The sequence below is a fragment of the Syngnathus scovelli genome, chromosome 4, assembly GCF_024217435.2.
Source record: "Syngnathus scovelli strain Florida chromosome 4, RoL_Ssco_1.2, whole genome shotgun sequence".
NCBI lineage: Eukaryota > Metazoa > Chordata > Actinopteri > Syngnathiformes > Syngnathidae > Syngnathus > Syngnathus scovelli.
Genome location: NC_090850.1, coordinates 7,832,077 through 7,853,636, shown reverse-complemented (window position 1 = coordinate 7,853,636; position 21,560 = coordinate 7,832,077). Strand labels below are relative to the sequence as shown.

Sequence of the window (21,560 nt, the reverse complement as noted above, 5' to 3'; positions counted from 1 at the left end):
CGAGCGGGTCATTCAATAACCAGAGTTGGCTATTTAGCTGTGACTATGTAGTTAACCACCACCAGAGTGTGAATGTGTGAATGCATGAATAATGTATCCACTGTAAAGCGTCTTTAAGTGTCCAGAAAAGCACTATATATAGTATATCTGATGTGTTGTTATTATTATTATTATTATTATTATTATTATTATTATTATTATTATTATTATTATTATTATTATTATTGTTATTATTATTATTATTGTTATTATTACTATTATTATTATTGCTGCTCGATGCCAACGTCATTCAAGAACTAACCTTGCCTGCAAGCTAAATTCCCACGGTATTTGGGAGCTCACAAAACTCAGAAAATCCATCTTGCCATCTGATTTTCTCCGAGTTCTACCACTGGTGGTGCGGACCACTCAAAAAGCAACAGTATGTTTGGGGGTGGGATATATGGCTGTGACAAAAACAAGAAGCACTGAGGCCAGGGGAAACAAACAAACCAAACATGGTGACACCGGTGGACGAATGCATGGATGCTGCAATTAAATTCTGTTTTTGCAGAATCCCCCCATGACATGTACATTTCCGCTGCCAACAACGAGGCTCTCTAAAGCAGCCACACCACCATGAAGCCCTGGTCCACACGCTGGTTGTCGAATCTTTTTTTTTTTTTTAAATTTCCCTTTCTTTTCCCTTGCTGGCACTCGTGCCATTCTTATCATGACATATGCACATGGCTGACTATGAAGCACTCATATGCAGCCACGCTAGTAGTAGACTTTACAAAGATGTGATGTGAGGAACAGATTTTGAAGAATGTATTTAACAGATATATAAATTGACAGGGTCTTTAATATTCTGAGAAAGTAATGAGAACTCCTTACAATCACATCCTAACTTTACCCCAAGTTACAAACTATTTCACTTTGTGTTGAGCTTAAAGAATCTGAATCACCACTAAAGTTACATAACTGGACCAACTGGGGGGACCAAATAGACAACTGTGTGACAGAAAAACAAATGAAATTGTGGTTGTGAATGAAAAGTTAAATTGATCACCCACTCATTAAAAATGGGGGGATGTGAGTCATGCAGCCTCAAGCATGATCAAAGTTTTATGCGCTTCCATCTCAGTCCAAACAGAAGCAGAAAGAAAATCAGTGAAGTGTAACCAGAGAACACAAAAATGCAGCAAACAAATCTAAATAAAAAGCAGTTTAGACACAGTGTGGCTTTAGAAAGAACCAAAGTACACTGGACATGATTTTCACTGCCCGTCAAATCCAGGAGAAATGCAGGGAACAACACATCACCTTTATTGACCTCACCAAGGCCTTTGACACAGTTGATCGTGATTTGCTCAGGAGCATCTTCATGAAGTGTAGTGCTCCCCCCAAATTCACAATATTACCCCCAGTTTCACAATGGTATGCAGGTCTGTGTACTTGTAGGCAGTGAACAGTCCCCCTCATTCCCCGTGAAAGTAGGGGTGAAGCAGGGGTGTGTACTGGCTCTCGTGATCTTCAACCTCTTCCTGGCAGCAGCCACACTCCTAGTCCATCAGTCCATCGTAGAGGATAGCGGTGTCGCCATCGAGTTTCGCCTTGGATGGGAGCTTATTCAACATCCGACGCCTTCAGGCAAAGACGAAAATGGCAAACTCCAACATCCAGGAGCTACAATATGCAAACCCGCACCCTCCTAACTGTGAGGCGGACGTGCTACCCAGTGCGCCACCGAGCCGCCCTAATCAACACACTATTGTGATTATTTTCTCTCTTTCAATACTGATAACAAATGTTTCCTTTCAAACCACATTTTCTCCTATTTAATGTAATTATTTTCTTTCTATTTAAAGTATCATACTTGTGTGCAGGATCTCTCATTAGAGGTGGCACATTAAAAACTACCAAATCAATCAACTCAATGTTGTCAGCATTAATGTAATTATCCTAGGATTGCAATTCTAAAACATTAAATGACGTTAAATAAATACTTTCAGTCATCCACGCTGCATTCAGACTTTAATTTTTGTTGGTGTGACCTCCTGGAGCATGGTTGTTTTTTCCTTGTTGACAAAGTAGGCTCAATTTGCCCAGCAACTTTTATTGGATGGATGACTCACCCAAGGCGCCTGTTACGCATGACAAAACTTTGCAGGGGGGGGGGGGGGAATCAAAGGGCGAGGTTGAGCAAGATGATCCCAGGCGTCAAGTATAAAGGTGTTAAGCGCTCGTCCGCATGTTAGACAGGCCACATGATGACGATGTCGTGCAGCAAGCAGAGCTCCAGGCGGCTCAGTGGCGCGCTCTTGTGCGCATCGCTGCTGCTGCTCCAGCACTCCTGTCCTCTCTCTCAAGCCCAATTCACCGACACCGAGTCTGAGGAGGATCTGACTCCCAGGGCCCTGCGGGATTTTTACCCAAAAGGTCCGAACCTGACAAGTGAGAAGCAATTGGTAAGCTTGAGAATTTCTGATAGATATGCACAAAAATAACAAATGTGTGTGGTTTTTTTGTGTGGAATGAAATATGTAATGGAGCTAAGCTGATTTTGACACATATATACTAGTAAAGTTAGGTATATATATTTTAGAAAATTATTTTTCAATTGCTGTATTGTATCACTTAAAAAGCAAATTTCTGATTTTTGTCATTTACATTTTCACTCAGAAAAGACAATTTACCTGCGGGGTTTTTTATCTGGAAATTTGACCCTTTTGTGGCTGCTGTTTGATCCTCAGATGTGTTAATTTCTTCCAAACCAAACGTAACGTTGCCCTTTGCAGCTTGGAGCGCTCCAGGAAGTTCTTGAAAAGCTGCAGACGAAACGACTGCCGGTGTGGGAGAAAAAATTTGGCCAAGTCCCGACGGTACAGACTATTTTTTTATTTTATTTTTTTTTTATTTTAGGCTGTTATAGATTTTCAGTACGCGGTGCTTTTCTGTTTCGATTGAATTTTGCTGTCTTGTGCGCCTCCTTCAGTGTGACATCGGGGAACAGTGCGCGGTGAGGAAAGGAGCACGCATCGGGAAGATGTGCGACTGTCCCCGAGGAGCTTTCTGCAATTTTTTCTTGCTCAAGTGCTTATGAGACTGCTTGGCTCTCAATGTAGAATGTAGCATCAAGATAAGAAACTGTCACTCATTCCCACCATAATGTCATATTTTGATGAAAAGCTCGATGAGGATGACAGTTGAAGAATATGTATATTCATGTATGCATTTTGTTTATCACCGTTAAGTCTGTAATGATATACTGGAAGCACAATAAAGTCACAGAAACCCGCAGAGGGCTGAGGCAAGCTATTGTCACATATGTCCTTTATGTCCATGTGCACTGAGTGCAAAATTCTGTACAATAATACTGCTAATTTTGATTGAAACTGTCATGACATGCGTAAAATTGTTACATAACAAAAATCTTGTTTCAGGTAAATGTTTGTGTACTTAGCATCTTATCATGGCAGAAATAATAAATGGTGACTCGTGTTTTGTAAAGCAGTGCCCTTGTCATGTAATCTTTTTAAAATAGATGAATCACTCACCAACCACAATGAAGCTTGACAAACAAAAAGCAAGTGGCACATTAATATAATAAATTGACCTCAGACACTACAAAATTGGTCTTTCAACCACACCAATATAAATATGTCTACAAAATAAAGATAGATATTCAAATGTGATCTTACATTAAGTCGCTGTGATGAAGTCGTTCACCCTGACTTCCACACAGGAAGCGCAGTATGAATATGAATGAGAGTGAAATTGCTTTTCTCTACGTATATGTGCCCTCATTGAATAGCTGCAATGTGTCCAAGACATGAGTCAGCCTTTCAACCAAAATCAGCTGGCGAATGATTCAACTGTACACAAAAATTATGAACGTTCATCCACAGAATTTCACATCGGATCGGTTGCTGCCCCGTGCCCAGGTAAACATTGACCGCTGATGGTGCAGCTAACCTATAAGTTAGAATGGAATGGAAGATATGGAAGCAGAGACGAGTGGTGGCTGTGGAGTTTTTGATAAGGCATTTTAATAACATTCTAGAGGGTGAAAAGATGCCAGAGGAATGGACGAACTGTGCCCATTTTAAACAAAAGTGATGTGCAGAGTTGTGGGAACTATTTAATCAAGTTGATAAGACACACAATGAAGTTATGGGGAAAGGTAGTGGAGGCCCCAATCAGGAATGAAGTGAGGATTTGCGACCAACAGTATGGTCCAGTGGGGATATACATTGGTGGACGGATGAGGAAGAAAGTTCAGAGAAGACAATTTTAAAGTATGACTTATCGATAGAAAAGGATGAAGTGGTGTGTAATAATGGGGCAAGCTGAAAGAAAATGAGGAAGATTTAAAAAGGCAGGAAATAGATGAATAGCAACGAGCTACACTTTAATTCTAAACATTTCTGCAAGTGACAACACTCTGAGTTGATCAAGCCTACAATATTCTCAGGTGGCATAAATGGTGAACTTTTTTCGGAACACGCTTGCAGGCTACTTATGTGGTCCTTTAGGGCTACCTGGTGCCATGGGCATAATGTTGAGATGGTCCTTGTTCTGGGCAAATAATACTGCCAAGTCATACAATCAAACACAGGCGTGTCAAACTCATTTTTGTTGCGGGCCGCATCATAGTCATAGTTTCCTTCGGGGGGCCATTATGACTGTCAACGTCTTTTATATGCATACGTACAGTATAGGCTACACAACAAACTGATGAATAACTTTTTGAAATCAGAAACTAGCAACGTCTCTATTTTTTAAAAGTGAAGACATTTGTAAATTTAGTAATGACACAAAGTTGATGCAAAATTTGTCTTCGCGGGCCACATAAAATGATTTGGTTGGCTGTATCTGGCCCCCGCGCCTAGAGTTTGACACCTATACAGGGGTGTCAAACTAATTTTTTTCACGGGCCGCATTGTAGTCATAGTTTCTTTCGGAGGGCCATTATGACTGTCAACCCAAATAAATGTATGAGCACCTCATATTATGTACAGTATAAGCTACAAAACAAACCGACAAGTAACTCGTTTTCAAATCAGACTAGTAAAAACTGGTCAAATTTTTATAAAAAAAGATATTTTTAAAAGTAAAGACAATTTGCAATTCTAGTAATGACACACGAATTTGATGCACAATTTGTCTTCTCGGGCCACATAAAATGATGTGGCGGGCCGTATCTGGCACCCGGGCCTTGAGTTTGACACCTATGGTCTAGCACATATTTGATCTCGTACTCAAAAGTCGAGAAAGTTACCTGCCCACTTTAGTATCATAAGTTGGCATTTAGCGGTGTTCATAATTTATCATTCGCATTCAAAGCCATGTTAAATGGCAATTAGCAGGCTTTGGCCACCATTAAAAGTGCTTCTGATTCATCCCAAATCAATTTCAATTGTTCCAGTAGACTTTTCCTGACTTTTTATTGTCACATCTTAAAGCACACACAGAGATCATTACGCAGAGATCGCTATAGTATTTGCCCATTCTTCTTCAAGTAAACAAAAACATCTCAGGAAAAGCCTACTCAATCAGAGGTACTTTAAAATGTGACACTTGGCTGCTGACTCTCATTTGACTTTGAGAATTGTTGATGGTCACTTGTCTCTTACCCAACCATCCTCTTTGCAGCCAGTCAGCTCTCATAAATATTGAGAGGAGACAAGTGCAAAATGCTTGTCCTTTTTTTTGGGTGTGTGTCTTTCCATTTGGGAAGTCCGCATGGGACTAAAGAAACACTTTCCTTTTTTCTGTCAGCCAAACACACATTTGTATTAATAATTCACAGGCAGCTGGAGAAAAACTACAAGGTGAAAAATCTTGTTAGGTTCCCACGTTACAATAGGAAGCTACAAAATAAAACGAATGAGACAAGTCATGTGGCAAGATCTTAAGATTTTACTATAAATGTACTACTACTTTCCATTTGTACATTTGTACATAAATGCTTGAAAACAAAAAATATTCTCATCAATCTGATCATCCATTTTTTATTACGACTGTATACGCAGCAATGCTAATTGTGTTCTGCCTGACCCCAAATCTTCTTAATCTTACTTCTTATACATCCAGACAGGGAGGATTTGTCACTGATACCCTGGAGGAATTGCCTCCAATTGTAATGTTATGGCTTTTCTCCACATCGTCCAAAGCGACAAGCCGGCAGTGCAATAATTTGACAGAGACAGACGAAGTCAAATAAGAAAAAGAGGCTGTGGGTGATTGAGAACGTGATGGATTGAGACATAGAACAGGTAAACAAATGACAGAGCCTTAAACAGGTATTGCTTTGCGACAGGATTGATGTCTGCTAAAAACATCTCTGGCTGTCAACACAACCGACAAATTTCCTGAGGCAGCGATGGTAAGTTACATGATGTTATATTACTAATATGTGAATAAATCTCAAATTGAACGTCATGTGTTTGTAGCAGTTTACTTTCCTCCGCCATCCTTCTAACCATGTTCTATACCCATTATCTTGTTCAGGGTTGCAAATAAGTCATTTGAGGGCATCATGCTAACCATTATTCGAGCATGCCGTCCCCCCTCCCCACGCCCAAATCATATAATATGATGAATATATCACACATTGTCACTCTTGGGCAGACTCGTCGCCAGCCAAAAAGAGGGTACATATAGACAGTTCATGCATCGTCAAAGCCCGCCGCAGCTACAAATAATTTAGAGACTACCAAACACTTGATATGGCAAACTATGGTCAAGATAATAAAATGAAATTGTAATTAAAACTGATGATACTGATTAGTTTCTTTGCGGAGTAGAAAGGCTATTGTCTCTTATTCTCCTATATAATAATAATAATAATAATAATAATAATAATAATAATAATAATAATAATAATAATAATAATAATGGGCGGCTCAGCGGCACACTGGTTAGCACGTCCCTCTCACAGTTCGGAGGGTGTAGGCTTGATTCCACCTCAGTGACGCACTGATTAGCACGTCCGCCTCACAGTTCCGAAGGGGTGGGTTTGATTCCACCTCGGGCCTTCCCTGTGTGAAGTTTGCATGTTTTACCTGTGCCTGCGTGGGTTTTCTCCGGGCACTCCTGCATTCCTCCCACATCCCCAAAATATGCATGGTAGGCTGATGGAGCACTCCAAATTGCCCCTAGGTGTGAGTGCGAGTGCGGATGGTTGTTTGTCTCTGTGTGTCCTGCGATTGGCTGACAACCAGTTCAGGGTGTCCCCCGCCTACTGCCCGATGACGACTGGGATAGGCTCCAGCACGCCCATGTCCCCCGTAGGGACAAGCGGTGCAGAAAATGGATCGATGGGATAATAATAATAATAATATCGCAACATTTTTATAGTGTCTAATATTGTAGTATACAGTACTCAATAATATTTATGAATTAAGTGAATACATTTAACGTCAGATAGAAGTTGTATTTCTGAAATGTTCAAGCTATAAATTACAACCCATGGTGAAATCTGTGCAAGCTTTTATAGGTCAAACTTTAAGACAAAAATATATATATGTATATTTTAAAATTGATCTGATGTGCTGGAAACAATAGACACTTTTGGAATTAGTATCAAAACGCATGCAGGGGAACAAAACCATATCAGATTAAAATGTGTTGTTTACCAGTGTAATATTTACTGATGGGGAAATGAAGCTTAATGAATAGTTTATTTTTCAAGTAAGTATAAAATATCACAATTCCTTCATGAAGCTTCGTTTCCCCATCACTATATCATCAATTTTAATTAATCAAAAACAAGAAAGCAACAATTTGCTTTACATTTTTATTCTTTACTGTGGGTTGCCTGACCAACTGTTTACTTACATTCACTAACTCAAGGTGTGCTTAACCCTGCACAAATCAGATCAAGTTACAACAAAACAGCATTTCAATGCATTTAAACAATCTGTCAAAAGAGCTGAAATAATTTGTTGCAAAACGTTTGAAAAAAAAAAAAAGCAAAGCCCTTTTTAGTTCTTTTAAAATGATGATTGAAACAATTGCATAAGTGTGTGGCATCTTTGAAGTGTGAGTGGTCTGTCATTTTTATTATCCGGTGCATAAATACTCTTGATATTTGTAAGATTTCAAAATGTACTGTACTGTGATATAAAGACATGCAAGCAAGGCTCCCCTCTAGTGGTTATACTAGGGTCCATCTCCAAATATCTGCCCTCATTTTTGGGAAGAAATTTTGGTAGCAGTACAGTAAGTATAACAGCCAACGATGTTGACTCTTTTTTAAGCTATGCCGAGCATTACATCGAATGTCATTAAAGCACATGACAGCTTAGTTTACTATGAATGGTTTAACCGTTAAACGCTATCGTGTTGCTTTCAAAGTGACATAAGTGTCAATTTACTTTTCATTACACATGAGTAATAATTTACTTTTCATTAAACATGAATAATTTTGAAAAATGAGTGCAGCAGTTACAAAATAACTTGAAGCAAGATAAATTAGACTGATTTTCAATTAAATGTACAGAAACGCTGATGGGCTTTGCTCATACCACCTAAAATGAAAGTTATTTTATATTTATTTGTTGAGGTAATGAAAGCAGACGGCAAGTTGGCATGGATTCATGCTAAGACCACAAATCAGTCTTGGGTTGACTTAAAACATTTATTCAAAATGAAAACTTTTAAGCACTGCAATAAAGTTAGGGTAACAAAAAGAGGTGAGAAGAATTATCATTTCACTCCAAACCTGCATTCCATTGTCGGTCCTGACTGAACAAACACAAATCACAAAGCAGAGCAGCATTGATCCTACCCAAATATTCACATCCTAACTTAATAGAATCAAATGGAAACAAGTTACAGTAGTCAAGGAAATGCATGGTATTCAAATTTAAAAAAACTTCCCTCAGCTTTGGGCAGTATTACAACAATGACAGCATGCTATAAGCAAGCGGTATGTTTGAGGTTTTGTCACACATACAAAGATTTTAGCAAATAATATGAACTCCGCTGTAACCCATGGAAAACCAAAACCGTGGGTAGTGTGATGCAAATATTAATATCTGATCTCTAACAGTCAAAAGTCAATGAAAAGTAACAAGAGTTACCTTAAAGAAAAAGACTGAAAGTACAATTCATGGGAAAAGGGAAATAGTGACCAGGATAACATAATAAGAACTAGCATTTTGTAAGATTTCACTTCAGCCTGATGCTTTTTTTTTTTTAAATACAAAGCAAACGGAGATGGGGGGGAAAAAAAAAAGAAAATGCCATAATCCTTACAATAGATTTGAACATAAATATTAGTTGCTGTTTTGTGTGGAAAGTAAAGCCGCAAATGTGAGGATGGCAAAGGCAAATTATTTTCCCTGGTAACTTGAACAAAGGACGGCTGTGAACTGGTGAGAATGGCCTGGTTCGAAAAAGTGCATAACAAAACTTGCCGCTGTTGATGCGATTCGAACTGACATCAAGTGCACAAGGCTGTGGTCCACAAACCAAAGTGTCATTCTTCAGTGCTCCCTCCAGTAGACGCCAATGTGTCATTACAGCAGGCCCCCAAAAATCACAAGTCAGTCGGCATCTCTCGCACAGTCGTACTAAAAAGGGTAGCTGAGCGCAGGGGGGAAGCCCTGACTCCGAGGCTGCTCATCCAGCAACAACAAATCCTCCACATCCCTCCCTTTATACCGCCGTCTGGCGATTTTTACTGTCACTTTTCTGCCTTGAAAAACTTTCAGCGCCTCTTTGGAAGCCATGGCTCGGGCGGCGGGTTCGTCACGCCCATAGCCTGTGCCCATGTAGACGGTCTGACAGCGAATTTCGCACACGTGGCCTTCCTTCTGCGTGCGAGCTGTGGGCAGGCCGACAATGTCCTTCAGCGGCACAAAGACGCACGTCAAGGTCTCCTTACATGACTCCACACAGCTACAAAGTATTTCAAAATGGTCGAGGTTGGGGCCAAACCCCCCCGCCGAAACCAACTTCCAGGCCACAGCCTTGTAAAGGCGGTTGAAGAAAGGCTGGTGTTCTGCCGGTGCCTGTGAGGACGGCCCCGATTTCTGACTCATAGATTGTGCCGATGTTTTCCCGGCCAGTCGACCGTCGGGCTCATTAAGAGCGTATCTGGCTCGTTTGGCACAGCTTTCGCCGGGCGCTCCTTCACGAGATGAGCAAGAAAAGAGAAGAACAACATTTACTGAGGTAACAGACTGCAGCTTCAAGTGTGGGCGTGTAAACATGGAAACACTGCATGAAGAGAAAGGATGAAAACATCACAGTACACTATGTCCCATTTTACAAACAAGCTGCAATAGTACCACCAGACTTTGCTAATGTGGCTGTAAATTGAAAGACACAACATTAGTTTTGTTTTACAGTACACCCTTTGCTCAGTCTTACAGATATAATTTGTGGATTTTATGGGTAATACTGCAAGTGTGGCCGACATGCTGACTGGAAACGAGCCATCTGTGTTTTTGCTCCCGTAGTTTTATGAAACGGGTTCAAATGGGTCTTTAGTTGCCGACCCCCATGTAATATGTGTCCTCCCAACGGTGAGTCTCAAAAATGTAATGTAGCAAACATGACATCGCCTCATGTCTGAAAACTGCAATCATTACTGAAATTTAAGCTGACATCTCTACGTATGCTCACTTCTACCTCTGAAAATATTAGAATGATTGATTGCCCCAATACTTTTGATTTTATGGACAATAAACATTTTTCCTACTACAGAAGCTGATATCATTTAACTCATTCACTGCAATTGATAGCTATAGACATCAAATATCCATTTTAACTGGGCTGGCAGTGAAGTTCATGAAGAAAACAGCCCATAAAACACAAAACGTGGGAATAACTACAAATGACCACAACCATTTTGGGTCTTATTAAGCGAGACAGTCCTGTGTGTCAGTGTCCTAGTGTTCCCAGCTCTCATTATATACAAATATTAAGTACATAGCAGCCTATTTTATATGACTCCGTCCGTGGGGGCAGTTTTGAGTAGACATAGTACTACATCATTATATTTTAGTTAAGAGAGGGTTGACTTGCCCGTGTGTTATACTCTCTTTGGGGGGTTCTTGTCACTGTTTCCCAAAAGAATTGAACTCAAAACTTTTTACACTTCTCTGACAATTAAGCACGTTAAAACATCAAATTGACCCTATACAAAAATATTATTTATGTGGTCGCTGGCTTCCCTAAAATTATCGGAGCCAGATTTCGTTGTAATGTGTTTGCTTGTCTTCCACTAACAAACTCAGTTCCATCACTTCAATTTTCATCCTGTACGTATGAAGTATTCAATGGTTAAAACCAGCTGAGCAACAAAAGTGTTCTTTTTGTGCATGTCCATCTCCACTGTCAAAATTATACAGAATACTAACTGTAAAATAAAACTACAGCACTTTCTAGCTCACACCACACTCAACATCTGCAAAATGTCTTTGTCTTACCGAATGGCACACTGAACTTTTCCTTGCGTGTAGTATGAACCGGAGGATCTGGAACAGTTATTCCTTCAGCCATATCTTTAATCTTGAGCATGACAGCTTCTGGGTATCTTAGAAATGGGAGGGACGACATTTATCGTCCTATTTGCAATCCAGTTTGTCAATGTGCTGTTATTGAGTGTCCTACCTACCTGCAGCCGAGGAAAACATGGTTAGCCCAAACCATGGAGAGAGACAGCAGCCTGTCCAGACTATCGTTTGAGACACCTGGTTTCACTGAAGGGTATGCGTCCATGTTTTTTAGGATGAACTCTCTGCGGGCAAACCACTGTTTGTTGTTTTCGCAGTAGCCCCTCAAAGTGTCGACCCACTCGGCCACCTCCCGGTTCTGGGCCAGGTACTCCGAAACTATGTCGTCCGTCGTCACCTTCGCCATACCTGCGATTTAACAAAGCACTACGGCGTAAACATGGTAAGAGATTCCTTAAAACCGAGGCGGGGAAACAGTATATGTTCTTGTCATCAAATACGATCGTTTTGTTGCTTACGTACCTTTTAAATGATTAATTCGTTGATGTATTTGAGACAACTTCTGGACTCATGTAAACTGATAACGTTACACAATGATGACAAGCTGAGTATTATAAGCGGTGCTCATTAGCGATAGTGACATTAATCACGACCTATACACGTCTAGTAACATTAAGACTTTGGTAACATCATATTTTCAACTTATTATATCGAATTACCAAGCTTTTTCTGCTGCGAGTTGTTGCTAGTAGCTACTGCATGACCGACTGATGACGTACGATAGGAAGCTTCCGTTTACGGTAAAGAACTACAATTCCCATAGACTCTAGAAAAAGCAACTGGTTGATGCATAGCTTCCGTATGTTTAATCGATTTGATGAAGTATTTGTGGCATGAAGTGACATTTTGTCGGACTTAAAACACCTTAAAACCTTAAATCTATTAAAATCTCACTATTTGTCAGAAAGTTGATGGAGTGCAAACAAATTCAAACAAAAATGAAATACTAGCTAGTTGCAATCCCGTCCCAGCATGCTTTGGGAAGGTTGCGTCATCAATCCGCGACTGTTCCGGCGGTGTTTTTTGTTTTGTTTTGATGGTTGCAAACTTCACTGCTGTGGATTTTCATTTATACTTTCAAGGAAGATGATTCACGAATTATTGTTGGCATTGAGTGGATACCCGGGGACCATTTTCACTTGCAATAAACGGACAGGTTTGCAGGTAAAGCACAACACGACCCAAGCTGAAAACCTTTAGACATTTGCAAAATAATCAGTTGAGGCGGTCAATCATTCATTCGTGAATCCCAGTAATGGGAGTCTATTTTTCATTTTCCAAATGTGGATTTTTATTTTAGAACAGTGGTTCGGTGAGTCGGTCTCAGGGTTTCGACAGAGCCTACACTGATTAATGAACATGCATCATGCAGATGATCAATCACATAATATTTGAGATTAAAAAAAAAAAAAACATGTCAAAAATACTTGCATATATTTTACCGTAGACCAGTGGTTCTTAACCTGGGGTCGATCGAACCCTAGGGGTTCGGTGAGATGGTCTCAGGGGTCCGCCAGAGCCTCCACTGCGGAGGTCCGAACACACCTGATTTATTGTGTAAATTCGTGATGACGCATTTATGAACTGGTCTCGCAAAGGCAACAGCAGAAGTCACACTGATTTGCAGGTATGTCATTTGTTTTGAGTTCATGCATTGTGTTGGTTTTGTTCTTTGAACAAGGTGATGATCATGCACGGCTCATTTTGTACACCAGTAAAATACATTTATGTCTTAAATTTGAAAAATACAATAAAGGTTTTCGCTAAAGAAGGGTTCAGTGAAGCTGATGGGGTTCGATACCTCCAACAATGTTAAGAACCACGGTTTTAGAAACTACAACATCTTGGTTTTAAACCACTAAAGTTTAGGGGGCTCTCAATGACTTCAGCATGTCGTAAAAAATGAAATGAAAAGTAAGTAAATAACTCCCTACAGCTTTCCACAATAACAAAAGATTTAAATTTCCCAAGTTAAATAATAAAATTTCATTAATCTTTGCTTGAAATTCAAATAAAAATGAAAGCTGCAAGTCCCCAGGGTCAGCAGAATTTATTTTTATAATGTCAACAGAAATTTTAAATAAATGATTGCCTGAAGTTAAGTTTTACATTGACCAAGACCAATGCTGATATTTATCAAAATGTTGAGTATCGGTGATAATAAAACTATTGCTAATCATCAGTTCTGACCAGCAGTTTCACTATGTCCAAAGCCTGATGAGCTAATGAAGCTATTTTCTATTGTATGTCAAACCTTTACATGCAGGTGTCCCAGGACCTACCTTTCCTTCACCCGAGTGAGACCAGTGTCCTCAATCGGCTCTGTAAACTAGGATCGGATTACATACGCTTTACGGAATTCATAGAGCAACATACTGGCCATGTACATCAACAAGTAAGTAATAGATATCCAGTTGAATGTATTTTGCCTGTAAGGTAAAAAAAAAAATTATGTGGTGTTGGACGCCTGGGGTCTGAAAACATGTTTTTCAGAGCAGAAGAGTGAATTCTCGCCTTCATTGGAGGCACTAAATTTGAGGACAGGGGTCACCAATTCCAGTCCTCGGGGTCCGGTGCCCTGCATGTTTTTAATGTTATCCAGCTTCTACAGACCTTGCTCTCTTATCAGATCATTAGGTGTGTTGCACCAGGGAGACATATAAAGCATGCCGGCCCCCGAGGACCGAAATTGGTGACCCCAGTTTTAGGGCAAGTTTGAAAGCAATCTTGTCATCGGATACATGCAGGCAGTACTTGACTCGTTTGGGAGTGTTAGTCCAAACAAGGTAATATGATTGAAAGTATTGGCTAAAGATGCCATGCCCTATAATGCACACACCATTTTTTTTCAATAAAAAAAAAAAAAAGATGTCTAAGAGTATTTTTGTATTAGATAAGATAAAATATGTGTTAGATTACAAGGCAATGCGTATATTGTATTGTGCACTTATATTGCCATATATTAGCTACTGTGTGGAAGTGTGGAGTAACACATATAAGAGTGACACAAGGGCATTGTATCTACTACAGAAGAGAGCTATAAGGATTATTCGTAAAGCAGATTACGAAGAGCATAGAAGAAAAGGTCACTTTAAGTGTCAGTATTCACGGACAAGTTTAAAACAAATGTGTATATATCAGTGGTTTAACTATGGAATTCTCTTTACAATGAGATAAAGTATTGCACAGATATATTCCAATTGAAATTTTATCTATAAAAACAGAACAATGAGATTATATGGACAGCCGTAAGTATCAACATTTCGCTTTATATTTATTAGTTTAGTGAATTTTTGTCTGGTTTTGTATATATTTTGTATCATCTCGTGAGGTGTTCAGTTTGTACTTATTAATGTAGTTATTTTTTTGAATGGTTTTGTATATATTTTCTCACGAGGTGTTCGTCATGAAGTTTTGCACTTTCTTTTTTGGGTGTTTTTTGTTTGTTTTCATTATAGTTGGATGAATTTGCTTGGTTTGTATGCTTGTGAAGCCATTAAGACTGATCATTATGTGAAATGGGGCAGGAACTATAAGATTTTCTACATCCTGTTCCTTCTCAAGCATAGATGTGTAGATATGTGTTTGCTTGTTGGACTTGATTTGTCTATTGATCAGAATGCACATCAATGAAGGCAATACATAAAAATGAAATGAAAAATTAACTGTCGCATCTGTCATAATTTGTATTGTTTTGTTGCCACAATCAGTCATCGTGTTGTTTCTTTGTAGGAGCATCACACAAATCAGGCCAGCCAGATGGGACTTCATGGCATTTACCTGCGTGCATTCTGCACAGGTTTGGACTCAATGTTGCAGCCATACAGACAAGCCCTGCTGGACCTTGAACAGGAGGTAAAAGAAAAATACAAAGCTGAGTATAGAGCGCAGGAGATTAATGTGTGTTGCTGTGCGTGTGTGCGTGCATGTCATTTTCAGTTCCTCGGTGATCCCCACCTGACAATATCCCATGTGAATTATAAACTTGATCAGGTAGGCTTGTAATCCCCTTTGAATAATGCAAAGGAATATTGACCAAGGTAAGTTTGAGCAGCTTTTACATTTGTACTCTTTCTAAAGTTTCAGTTGCTTTTTCCCTCGGTGATGGTGGTGGTCGAAACAATTAAATCACAAAAGGTAAGGACTGGTTATTTGACAAAAATAATTGCAATAATGTTAAAAAAAAAAAAAAAAAAGAGTTGTATGTGAGCTGAAACAAATTCAAGCACACTGAATTTAATTGAATGACCACACTTAGTAATACTGCAGACTAAAGTTGACCATAATTATGTTCGAAGAAATGAATAAGAAGTCTGACTGCAACTAACAATTATTTTTGATAATCGATTCATCTGTCAATGAATTGTGTGGAAAATAAAACATCTTTTAATTTCCATCCCTTTTTTCAAAATCATGCCATTATTTGAAAATGATAAATGAAGAAAAGGCACAAACAGATTAAATTATGGTTCAGCTATTGGTTTGGATCATGGAACATGTTGGAAAATAAGCAAATATACCAACTGTTGAATTTCAAAGTAAAAGCAGATGTTTTCAAATTTGAATCCAAGAGAGAGATAACACTGGCCAACAACAAATTGTAATCAGAGATGACTTTCATGTTTGGATGCTATTTTAAAAAATGCCTTTGCCTTGTTCCGAGCACATCAGATTTTCCAGATATCTTCATTTTTTATCTTTGTTTTTAAGTTTGACCTATAAAAGCTTATTCAGAATGGATTTTAATGTGGTGCAATTCAGTTAGTATATTTTTTCAGGGAAAAAATTCACCTGTTGCTTAACCTCACACATACTTCATAGGTTTTACTGAATATTGTATTTGACTATATTAGCTATACTATTGTTAGTATATCATTATGAAAACCTGATGTGCTAGGGGGAAAAACGAGAGCAGATTCAGAATCATCACAAAAAAAGTTTACATGCATCGCTTAAAAAAAGCGTAAAAATTTGTTAACTCGGGTTATCAGTCTGCTTTGATTGAGGACTACAGAAATCAAGGAATATTGACTCATACTGAAGATTTGGACTATTTTAAATGAAACATATTTATTGAGCAAATTGATAATCAATTAGTTGTCGATAAATCGTTGCACCTCCAGTAGGAAGTATTAAAGAGGTGTCTGTGCTGACAAGCATTGAAGCAGATGTCTCCTCCGCTTCAGATCCATGGCTGCCAAATCCTGGAAACGGTATACAAGCACAGTTGTGGGGGGCTTCCTCCTGTCCGCATGGCATTAGAAAAGTAAGTTATTCCCTTTGCATTGTTTCATTGGACCATTATGTCATTGCAGGTGTCATACGCGCAAAACGTTAGCGATACTGGCCTTTTGTTGTGTGTTTTCATTTTCAAATATCCATCCATCCATCCATCCATCCATCCATTTTCTGAACCGCTTAGTCCCCACGGGGGTCGCGGGTGTGCTGGAGCCTATCCCAGCCGTCATCGGGCAGTAGGCGGGGGACACCCTGAACTGGTTGCCAGCCAATCGCAGGGCACACAGAGACAGACAACCAATCTCACTCACACTCACACCTAGGGACAATTTTGGAGTCTTCAATCGGCCTACCAAGCATCTTTTTGGAATGTGGGAGGAAACCGGAGTGCCCGGAGAAAACCCACGCGGGCCCGGGGAGAACATGCAAACTCCACACAGGGAGGGCCGGAGGTGGAATCGAACCCGCACCCTCCTAACTGTGAGGCGGACGTGCTACCCAAATATATTCAGAAAAAAACATCAGTATGTACGTGTGTGTTGTGCGCCGTTCTTTAGGATCCTTGCCGTGTGCCATGGTGTAATGTACAAGCAGCTCGCCGCCTGGATGCTGCACGGATTGCTGCTCGACCAAAGTGAGGAGTTTTTCGTGAAACAGGGTCCAAGTGCAGGAGGGGCTTCCGCCAACCAGGAGGAGGATGAGGAGGATCTCGGGCTGGGAGGCTTAAGCGGCAAACAGCTGAGAGAACTTCAAGACCTGGTAAGAAGCGCCATTGACATCAAACTCGGGATTCCCAACGATTGCTTAACGCCGCCGTTGTGCGTGGCTTGGCAGAGGCTGATCGAGGAGGAGAACATGCTGGCTCCGTCCCTGCAGCAGTTCTCCCTGCGAGCGGAGATGTTGCCTTCTTACATTCCAATACGAGTGGCCGAGAAGATCCTTTTTGTTGGAGAATCGGTGCAGATGTTTGAAAACCATAACCACAGTCCCTCTAGGGCAGGTACTGTATTGTACCAAAATGGTCAGTCTTGTGAGCATATTTCCATTTGGCTTGGTGTGAATATAACTGTGTGATTGTTTTAGGCTCCATTTTGAAGCACCAGGAGGACACATTTGCTGCTGATTTGCACCGACTTAAGCAACAGCCTCTTTTCAGCCTTCCTGATTTTGAAAATTTAATAGATCGCATCAGAAGCACAGTGGCTGAGGTAAACTAGTCTCGGATTATAATACACACTGCTCACAAAAACATAAGGCTTTTCTGATTTGGTGTGTGTTTCACGATTTTATTTCATTGATTCGTGATTTAGAGAAGGTCAAATTATGTTCACCTACTTTATTTTATTCTCAAATTTCACCCAAAACCTTACGTCTTTCATAATAATGCAAAATTTGCACTTTGACTTGCCTTTCAGCATCTTTGGACACTGATGGTGGAGGAGTCAGAGCTCATTGAGCAGCTCAAGGTATGATCTACTATCACATTTCTTTTTATAGCAAATTGGGGTTGATGAATACATCTCTATCTTTATTCTATGTTAAAATTATACGTACAGAAACAGTGTCTCCTCTTACTGTGTTCTACTTTCAGATTATCAAGGACTTCTACTTGCTGGGTCGTGGTGAGCTCTACCAGGTTTTTATTGACCTCGCGCAGCACATGTTGAAGACCCCACCGACAGCCGTTACGGAGCATGGTAAATCACGTCAAGCTTTGTGCTTCTTTCTGAGCCTTTCCTTCCCCTTTATGGTGGAGTGAAACAAAGCACCCGTCTTGCAATTCATTTCTACCAGGCTGAAGTTTAAAACCATGAGTAGCCCAGGATAGTCTGCTTCACTTTCTTCTGTCTGATGCGCTGCAACACTTCCATTCAGACAATACACCTCTCTCTATACAACACTCCTACTTTCCATCCTGTTGATCTATAGCAGCTTTTGACGTGACTGCCTTAAAGTTCCCAATCTTAGAGACTGAAATTGATTAGTGAGTCATTAAATATTCGACCGTGCTATAGTAGGAGCTTTTATGCTTGCATAATAACTCAATATGTAAAATGGATGTTTTTGGGAAAGGTGATGCATTTTCATTGCTTCATGTTTTATGTTGTATGTTTTCCCCAGATGTGAATGTGGCCTTCCAGCAAGCGGCTCATAAAGTGTTGCTGGATGATGACAATTTGCTGCCTTTGCTGCACCTCACTGTTGACTACCAAGGCAAAGATAGCAAAGGTCAGCTGGCTGTGAACCACAGCAATGTTGAAATATAGGCTACATACATTTAGATGACTGAGATTCATTTCAAGCAAATACAAAGATTATTTTATGTTAGGCCATTTAAATGTCACTGGATGCTTATTTAATTTGACTTTTTGGGGATAAATCAGTGATTGAATGATTGGTTTGATTGTCATTATCATTGTATTTTCCATGCTACAAAAAGTCAAAGAAATGTCACAGTAAAATAAAATCACTTCTAAAAAGTATTTCCAAACACATTCTTAATTAAGGAATGAGGATTTCGGGGGTGAGTCCTGAGCTTCAATGTTGTTGGGCTTGGTTTTTGTGACTTAGTGTGCAAAATGGGGTCGCAACTTCCAAAGAAATGTAACTGGCATAGTCACAAAAAGACTGCTCATTTGTCTGGTTCTGTTCTCTCGGTTATTTTTTTTTTTTTTTTAGACATGGTGGGCCCTGGAACCACTCCTCCACAAGATATCTCTCCCCGCGAAGTGCCTCCCACTGGGTGGGCTGCTCTCGGCCTCATCTACAAGGTTCAGTGGCCGCTGCACATCCTCTTCACTCCTGCTGTTTTGGAGAAGTTAGTACTGATATTTTTCTCTTTCCCATCCTAAAATGCAGTAGGCTTCTCTATGGTGAGCATTGTGTTCTCTCTGTCAACTTATGGTTAGATACAACGTGGTGTTCAGGTACCTGTTGAGTGTGCGGCGGGTGCAGTCCCAGCTCCAACACTGCTGGGCTTTGCAGATGCAGAGGAAACACCTCAAGTCCAGCCAGACAGACGCTATCAAGTGGAGGCTACGTAACCACATGGCTTTCCTGATTGATAACTTGCAGTACTACTTGCAGGTAACAGCGTCTGACTGTGGTATTATCCCCACAACGATGGGGGAAATCATGCCATCCAGCCAAACATTAAGCAAAGGTTTACATGAGAGGTTTCTTGATGGTTCACATGTTGAGCCATGGTGAAAGTAAGAGCTGCAATTAATACATATAAGGTTATCGGTGTGATTTCTTTTTTTTCCCAGAAGACATTGAGTATCCCAATATCAGTCGGACTAACACAAGCTGCTTTTATGTCTTCAGGTGGACGTGTTGGAATCCCAGTTCTCTCAGCTGCTTCAACAGATCAACTCCACCAGAGATTTTGAGAGTATTAGACTAGCCCATGACCATTTCCTTAGCAACCTGCTCGCCCAGTCCTTCATCCTCCTGAAGCCTGTATGGAATCAAACTTTGCCTTGAATAGTTACTGAAATAGAACCTGTGAGACAAATCCAAGCCTCTAATGCTCCTGCTTTCAGGTTTTCCACTGCCTCAATGAGATCCTGGAGTTGTGTCACAATTTCTGCTCTTTGGTTAGTCAGAGTGTGGCATCACTGGATGAGAGGGGAACCGGTCAGTTGGACATTCTAGTCAAGGTGGGCTTATTAGTCTTGCCATTGTTTTTACAGAAGAGAGAACATATGTTTGCCTCACATTCCGTCTTTACTTTCAGGGCTTCAGACGTCAGTCGTCACTACTGTTCATAATCCTGTCAAGCGTGCGGAATCATCAGATCAACTCAGATCTTGCTCAGCTACTTCTGCGACTGGACTACAACAAGTATTACACCCAGGCCGGAGGCACCCTGGGAAGGTGAACCTCACACTTCAGTCTCACCATATAACTTCCAAAACGAAACTGTGACCATATCTTTGTTTAACAACAGTTTGCAAGGCTGAGAGCTAAAACAAAAAAATTATTGCTTATGTCACAAAAGCTGTTTGAGGGATAAAAGTGATGACATGTTCTTCGGTGAAAATTAATGTCAGTGAGGCAGTAGGACTGACTGCCTGTGTAAAAAAAAAAAAAAAAATCACATCCAACAAGATGGCTGTTTCGGATTTGTCTTTCAAAAAGTTACCTACTTGTTATAAGCAAAGACAGTGTTGTTGCTATTGTCTATTATTTAGTTTTTAGTGTTTGAGAAAACCAGAGTGTTTGTTTACAATGGTGTATTTAAAAACATTGATACTTTGGCAACATCTTTTGCTTTGGAGGCGGCTTATAAATCTTAATTATGTGCATGGCTCAATGCAACCAGTTCATCAAGAAAACTTGTTTCCATCGTTTGAGCGTTTGTATAAACTGTATATATACTGAAACATTTTGTGTCTAAAATAAAAGCAATTGACTAAAATGAAACAAGGATGACATTTATTCTTCCATAAAAACACACAATGAAGTTATGTACAGTAGGCATGCAACAGAACAAATGCTGAACGGTGAGTATAACGGTTAAAAGCAGCATACATGTACAGTATCTTATGATGATGATGTTGATGGTGATGTCAAGGAGGAGTAATTGTGGTGATATTGAGGCTTGCTCTGGAACCCAAGACACTCCCCACAGATAATACTCTGGACGAGCCACTCGGGAGACACCAGTGGCACTTGAAGTGATGTCACATTTTTCTCTATGAGCGGTGGGCAAGAATGGTCTGCGACCACAACATCAAACTTTCCTGCAGGAACGTCTACGAGTGGGGGAAACTTCATGTTGGTCACTTTGTCAAAGCAGAGTAT

At 40.1% G+C, this 21,560-nt stretch overlaps 4 protein-coding genes across 16 annotated transcripts in view; 2 read left to right on the top strand and 2 right to left on the bottom strand.

Moving 5' to 3' along the window:
* The first annotated feature begins 2,215 nt into the window (after positions 1-2,215).
* On the top strand, positions 2,216-3,495 carry cart3 (cocaine- and amphetamine-regulated transcript 3). Its single transcript, XM_049717839.2, has 3 exons — positions 2,216-2,450; positions 2,781-2,864; positions 2,978-3,495. The coding sequence occupies exons 1-3, from the start codon at positions 2,250-2,252 to the stop codon at positions 3,083-3,085; spliced, it is 393 nt and encodes a 130-aa protein (XP_049573796.1). The 5' UTR covers positions 2,216-2,249; the 3' UTR covers positions 3,086-3,495.
* Positions 3,496-8,612: 5,117 nt separating this feature from the next.
* cdkn2aip (CDKN2A interacting protein) lies at positions 8,613-12,263 on the bottom strand. Of its 3 annotated transcripts, none has more exons than XM_049717834.2 (4): positions 12,173-12,263; positions 11,615-11,861; positions 11,427-11,533; positions 8,613-10,123 (listed from the first exon to the last, which is right to left on the bottom strand). In XM_049717834.2, the coding sequence occupies exons 2-4, from the start codon at positions 11,857-11,859 to the stop codon at positions 9,564-9,566; spliced, it is 912 nt and encodes a 303-aa protein (XP_049573791.1). In that variant the 5' UTR covers positions 11,860-11,861; positions 12,173-12,263; the 3' UTR covers positions 8,613-9,563. The 3 variants fall into 3 exon arrangements, with proteins under 3 accessions (XP_049573791.1, XP_049573789.1, XP_049573788.1); XM_049717832.1 differs by having other exon boundaries at positions 11,615-11,879; positions 11,976-12,261; XM_049717831.2 differs by having other exon boundaries at positions 11,976-12,259.
* A 224-nt stretch (positions 12,264-12,487) lies between these two features.
* tubgcp4 (tubulin gamma complex component 4) lies at positions 12,488-21,182 on the top strand. Its single transcript, XM_049717789.1, has 17 exons — positions 12,488-12,677; positions 13,780-13,908; positions 15,246-15,368; positions 15,453-15,506; positions 15,594-15,650; positions 16,700-16,779; positions 17,309-17,510; positions 17,586-17,751; positions 17,835-17,959; positions 18,167-18,217; positions 18,343-18,448; positions 18,873-18,980; positions 19,431-19,569; positions 19,661-19,838; positions 20,079-20,213; positions 20,297-20,413; positions 20,491-21,182. The coding sequence occupies exons 1-17, from the start codon at positions 12,600-12,602 to the stop codon at positions 20,632-20,634; spliced, it is 1,992 nt and encodes a 663-aa protein (XP_049573746.1). The 5' UTR covers positions 12,488-12,599; the 3' UTR covers positions 20,635-21,182.
* tp53bp1 (tumor protein p53 binding protein, 1) overlaps positions 21,170-21,560 on the bottom strand; it is a 30,215-nt gene continuing 29,824 nt past the window's right edge. For all 11 annotated transcript variants that reach the window (XM_049717761.1, XM_049717760.2, XM_049717764.2 and 8 more), the window contains one exon: positions 21,170-21,511. In XM_049717761.1, the coding sequence (XP_049573718.1) occupies positions 21,300-21,511 (212 nt within the window). In that variant the 3' untranslated portion in view covers positions 21,170-21,299. The remainder of the gene's footprint in view (positions 21,512-21,560) is intronic.